This window comes from Acanthopagrus latus, chromosome 13 (assembly GCF_904848185.1).
Source record: "Acanthopagrus latus isolate v.2019 chromosome 13, fAcaLat1.1, whole genome shotgun sequence".
Classification (NCBI taxonomy): Eukaryota; Metazoa; Chordata; class Actinopteri; order Spariformes; family Sparidae; genus Acanthopagrus; species Acanthopagrus latus.
In genome coordinates, this window is record NC_051051.1 from 20,848,384 (window position 1) to 20,854,312 (window position 5,929).

Here is a 5,929-nt window from a genome sequence, read left to right on the forward strand (position 1 = left end):
TCACAATAGAAGATTACGCCATACTAGTATTTCTGCATAACTATGCTACATTTGTTTCAGTAGTAAGGGTAACAGAATCAATAGTGTTTAATTTTTTGTTTTTGTTTCCTTTACTTTATTTGCAATAAATGTTCGATGATATATAAGTCTATAGTAATTTTGTTGTGATTTTAATGCATAGACAAGGTGCCATATTTATAATTGCTAACATTGCTATATTTTAAAATGTCAGTTTATTTTTGATCTGATGTAATCAGTTGTTCTTTTAAGCCATGTTGTACAGTCTGCATCTTTTGGAGGAGGTATGGTTTTGACTCTGCAGCTGCTTAACTTCAATGCCCACTGACAAATTATGATAATGGGCATGCTTTGATAGTCTGCAAGGCTGCAGCTGGACCCTTCTCTTGTTTGGTGTTGGCATGGTGTAGACCCATTGTTTATCTTCTTTTTTTTCCCCAGCTTTTGTAGCTTTGCTAAACCCAGCTGCCTGCTGCTGCTTTAAGTGGCTCAAATGAGCGAGATAACAGTGATGTGCAATTCTAAAGTTTCAGGTCACAAAGCTAAATTTCCCCCAGGATCAATATAGCATTAGTCAGGCGATGATTCTCTGTTGGTTTGGCCTTATTCCATTCATACCAAAACATGTATCATGTTGTGTTCCAATGTGGAGTTTTGAAATTTGCTGCTAGGATGACAGTGTTGTTTACATTCGGTTAACAGATGGTGCCTTCAGTACATTTTAACTGCTGATAAGTTCTCACCAAAAACTAGTTTTCTGCTGAATACTCACAGATCTATACTCTACAGTCATGGAGGAAAATCGAAATAAAGCAAAAGAAGGTAAGCTGAAGTCAAACACTGAGCACCTTGCTCTGGTTTCCCTGAAAGTCATCTTTGTAAAATGGTTATTGCACAGATATAAGGTTATGTGTTGCATAATGTTGCGTTTGTGTTCATCATTTTGCAGCTGCTTCATCAAACAAATATGTGGTATTTCGGATGCCAGCAGAATGGACTACTCTGCCTGTGATGGCTGGTCCTCAGCCTCCTCACACCTGTGCTGGTGTTGCAATGTATTCAAAGAGAAAGATGAACAAGGACCTGGTTTATGAAGGCTACATTTGTCCACTTACTCCTGGAGAGACGCCCCTGTCAGTGCTGCTGCCACCACCCAGACAGGAGAGCACCTCAGTAGACCAAAGGAGCAGCGCAACAGATTCAGCAACGATTAGCGAATCAGAGCGCAGAGTTGTCAATGTCCAGCTGTCCATCACGCTCCAGCGAGGAGATGGAGCCGCTGGATCCAAACCACAGAAGACAGCAACTGGATCCAAATCACAGAGCACAGCAACTGGATCCAAACCACAGACCAAAGTCACTGGATCCAAGCTGCAGATGACAGCAGCTGGATCCAAACCATCGATGAAAGTAACTGGATCCAAAGCACCGATGACAGCAACTGGATCCAAACCAAGGATGACAGAAACTGGATCCAAAGCATCGATGAAAGAAACTGGATCCAAACCAGGGATGGCAGAAACTGGATCCAAAGCACTGATCAAAGTAACTGGATCCAAAGCACCGATGACAGCAACTGTATCCAAACCAGGGATGACAGAGACTGGATCCAAAGCGCCAATAAAAGTAACTGGATCCAAAGCACCGATGAAAGTAACTGGATCCAAAGCACCGATGAAAGTAACTGTATCCAAACCAGCGATGAAAGTAACTGGATCCAAACCACAGACGACAGAGGTGGATCCAACCACCAGTAAATCCGACATAGATCATCCAGAATATCCCCTTCCTGAAGAAATCCTGGATGGAAGAGTGGTTTCACTCCCGGTCACACCTGGAGGCTGGACAGATGAGTCCCTGTGTGATTTGGATTTATGGCAGGACACAGACGAAGACACAGACTAAATGTTTTGATTTAATCTCCTCTGTCGGCTAAATCAGTTCAGCCAGCGTAAAGTCTGTGAACATTAAATCATTTGCGATTAAATTTGACACTTTCTCAGACAAAGTTCATCCGAAAGGAAAATGTCTTGTTTGCACAGAGCTGTGAGATGGATACAACACTGACAAACACAGTTTTACGAGCTTGAGGGCGATCGTAACATTCATCGCAACGGCTCAACTTGCCAATGCAATTAATAACCATGACTTTAATTTTATCAGGTATTCCTTGGACATAAAACAATAAATAATAGAGAGATAAAACATGAAAAGAGGGCAAAAACAGTGATCACTGTAAAGAAATTATATTGTTGTGTTGTATTGTGTTTTACAGTGTTCAAACAACAAGATAAATGGTTGCAAGGATGAGCACTAAACAGCGTGTTTAGCATATGCACATAAGGTTAGCTTGCCTGGCTACAGAAAAGTGCAGGACACAGCTGCTTCCTTAAGCTAAGGCATCTGCTGCCAGTAGAGAGGCTTATCCAAGACACGAGGGAGGCCGTCCCACACGAGGCTGCTGAGCTGTTGGCGACTTAAGATGGAAGGTCAGTTCATTTCGTCTCTGACATTTCTGCATCCGTGCCTGCGAAGATTTAGGTTCAAAAGCAAATTTCCACAAATGTTTTTTTTTTTTCCTCTACGTAAACAATTCAAACGAAAACTCCTCCATGCTAAAGAAACAGTCTTCTGCACAAACACAGAGCGGGTTACCTTCTTTTATTCGTCCCCTGCATCATGCACTTTTTCCTCTGCCTCTTAATGGCTATCGATTCCCTCCGCACAGGTTTGATTGATTTCGTTCGTGTTTTTTTTTGCCAGAGATTAAAGTCCGGACCCTCTCACACACCAAGAGCATGGTCGTCTGATTCACTTGTGATGCTGAACCACGGCTGTAATCAGACTAAAGGTTGTTTAGTGACTCCCAAGGACTAATAATGCCCGAGGGGGCAAATATCTGTTGTATTTGTCTCTCTAACCTCTTAACAGTCCATTCTCTGTGGACCATGAAGCTGCAGCTGTGTGACATATTTGCACACGTTAAAGCCGCTTGCTTGTTTTCAAGCTTTCTACCACAAAACATATACAAAACTTTTACATATATGAGACTAATAATCAACATTTATTTCTTTGAATACCTAACTTTATTTTATAAGGTGTGGTTTTCTGCCTCTGAAACGGTCTCTATGTCTTCTTCAGTTCCCGCTGCAAGGTTGAGGATGATTTTCATTCACATTCAGCAAACACGTTTGTCCAAAGCGACTTACAGTCATTCATGCGCTGATGGATGTGGCTGCAAGGTGCTGATCAGCACATTAGGAGCAGCTTAAGATTCAGTATCTTGCCCAAGGACACTTTGACAGCAGACCAGGGGAATCGAACCAGCAACCTTCCGATACCATGCTCTGGTTAGGTTTCAAAACAAAACGCTGTGATTTGGGTTCCATCCACTCAAATCAAATCAAGGATGTTTTATTCATATATCCCAAAATCACAATCACATTGCCTCAGTGGACTCTGCTATCCCTACAGCGAAGGACAAGCTCTGTCCTGAGATCCCCGATATAACGTCCACTACAAATGTAACTACACTTATTTCACTAAGTGACACTGAAATACAGTCATTTTCTGGAGACTTACTGTAATCCCAACCACTGACCCAAAACCTGCTGTTTTTCAGTGGTACACAACATTAGTCCAGAGTTGCATCTGCTGTCCTCCTGAAATCTTCAATCTGAAAAACAGACACATCAGAGAAGTGTGACTCAAATTGCCAATAATCATCTTTTGCACAAAGTCAGCCTACTGACTCTGACACACACACACACACATAGTTTGTTTCTACAAAGACAAGCAATCGCTGAATCAAGCTGCATGCAGTTTGTATAATTCATCCCACTCTAATTGCCTAACTCCAATATTAATAAGTTTCCTGAGGCATGCCGTAATCCCTGTGGAAAAAAAAAAAAAAACATTATCAAGGAATTACATACACTGCAAAACAAACCTATTTTTCAAATAAATGACTTTATAATCCATCAGAGGAATACAAATGTCATTTCACGAGACAGACAGAAGACAAGCACAGAACGGGCCTCTGATTCGTCACTTATTTCCCCAGCTGTCAAGTCTCAGCCGTTTAATCCAAATCTATGCTAGCTGGAGCTCTTCTGCAAAGTCTTAGCGGTGGATTGGTATGAATGGCAGCACGCTGTTTAGATGCCCTGCAGAGTTTCTCTGATGAAGTGGATTGACAGTGCAGTCACAGTGCAGCATTACCACTCATGTGTTTATGTCGTGCATGTTAAAGGTGCCATATGCTCACTGTTGAATTTAAATGTTGCAGAAATAAGAGGATGCATTATAATGAAGGGGCCGTCACGTCAGGGCATCTGTAACAATGGTGGGAGTCAGTTTGGCCTGTAACGAACTGAAGGTCAGGACCCCCAGGAGGTTCTGGAGATGATTAAATTGATTATCAGCATGCCAACAAGATCACAATGACAAGATGATGCTCTTCAACTGTAATGTTAATCATGGCCATAAAATGCAAATATTGATGATAAGTACTGAACCAAGTACAGATGGGAATGTCAGTAGTTATGCAGGTATTTGGTCATAAAATGTGCAAATTTAATGGACAAATTTGAATCAGAAGATGAAGATCTTCACTGATTTAGTTTTTATGGCTGAGCAAGATAATAACAATCTCCCTTTGTTTTTATGACTGAATGAACAAACTGAGCTTAAAGGACAACACAATCTCATACAGTTTTACTTTGTGTATACATGGCGGACCCTGCCACCTTTTAGCTTCACACAGTGTTCTGGGGACCTGATTTTGCTCTGAGAACAGCTTTTTTGTTTCAGTTATGGGAAAAAACTAAATATCTCTGAGTTTGTATTAGTAATATTTGACATATCAACTGACTTTGAATTTTCTTATCAAAAACTACACAGTGCTGCTTTAACTATTCAAAAGCAGGTATTGTGACACCACGTCACATTTCCTCCATTCTGAGGGCATCCTAAAGCACTTTATAATCTTTTTCTTCGCACATTGCGTCACTGTAGAAGGCACTTTAATCTGCAGTGTTGGGGTTGTTATGATAAAAAGCAATGCATTGATAATTCCTGTCATACCTCATGAGGAGAGTTATTTCCTGTTTTATTTTGTCGTCTACTCCTTATTTATCATGTTTAACTTTCCACTTCCTGTCTTTGTCTGTTTCGTGCCTTTATTTCTGCTCACCTGTGTTCCTTCCTGGCCTGCTTTCCCTCCACACCTGCACTGCATCACCTGTGACAGCTCAGCCTTATTCCCAGCGTTTGTCCCACTGTATCAGCTCCCTCCCCGATCTCTCGTTTCCTCCCCTCACCTGTGTTTCTCCGCCTCTCTCCACCCGCACCTCCTCCCCTCGTTAGTTCAGTTTGTACTTCAGTCAAGTCTTTGTTGAGCCCTCTGTTGTGCCTGTTTCGATTTTTTTTTTCTTACTTCCAACAGGTCCCGAAAGCGACAGATCCAACATCCAACACTAATCATTCAGGCACTCATGGCGATCCTCCTCTATTCACATCAGCCACTCTCTCTCTCTCTCTCTCTCTCTCTCTTGCTCTCGCTGTGAGTGTGTGTGTGTGTGTGTGTGTGTGTGTGTCCTGTCACTCTGTGTAGCACACATGTAAGTCTTCAGAAAAACCCCAACCTGCCTGTATTCAGAGGGGCCACCTATCATCAAACCAGCAGCTGTCTCAGTGACTGTAGCGTGATGTTTGGTCAGGACAGAACCCCCCCCCGCTGACAGCTGAGCCCGCTCAGTGAGGGGCTTGTCATCCTCGACAGCTCGCCTCACAGAGAAGTTGCCGGAGGATATTAGCGCGGCCCTCCGTTCCTTCGTATCAGAGTGAGACGTTTCTGGACGAGTCATTCGCCGTCGTGGTTGGTGACGTCTGACGGTGTTTTTTATTCGCT

The 5,929-nt window shown here is 42.5% G+C and overlaps 1 protein-coding gene across 1 annotated transcript; it reads left to right on the plus strand.

The window, feature by feature from the left end:
* Positions 1 to 679: 679 nt before the first annotated feature.
* On the plus strand, positions 680 to 2,010 carry LOC119030687 (DNA-binding protein HU homolog). The gene is made up of 2 exons (XM_037118457.1): positions 680 to 840; positions 968 to 2,010. The coding sequence occupies exons 1-2, from the start codon at positions 810 to 812 to the stop codon at positions 1,921 to 1,923; spliced, it is 987 nt and encodes a 328-aa protein (XP_036974352.1). The 5' UTR covers positions 680 to 809; the 3' UTR covers positions 1,924 to 2,010.
* Positions 2,011 to 5,929: the final 3,919 nt, after the last annotated feature.

Bases quoted from the DNA above. Each gene is read 5' to 3' on its own strand.
- LOC119030687 (XM_037118457.1), top strand. From the start codon at position 810: ATGGAGGAAAATCGAAATAAAGCAAAAGAAG. The intron at 841-967 runs GTAAGCTGAAGT...ATCATTTTGCAG, and splicing joins TCGAAATAAAGCAAAAGAAG to CTGCTTCATCAAACAAATAT.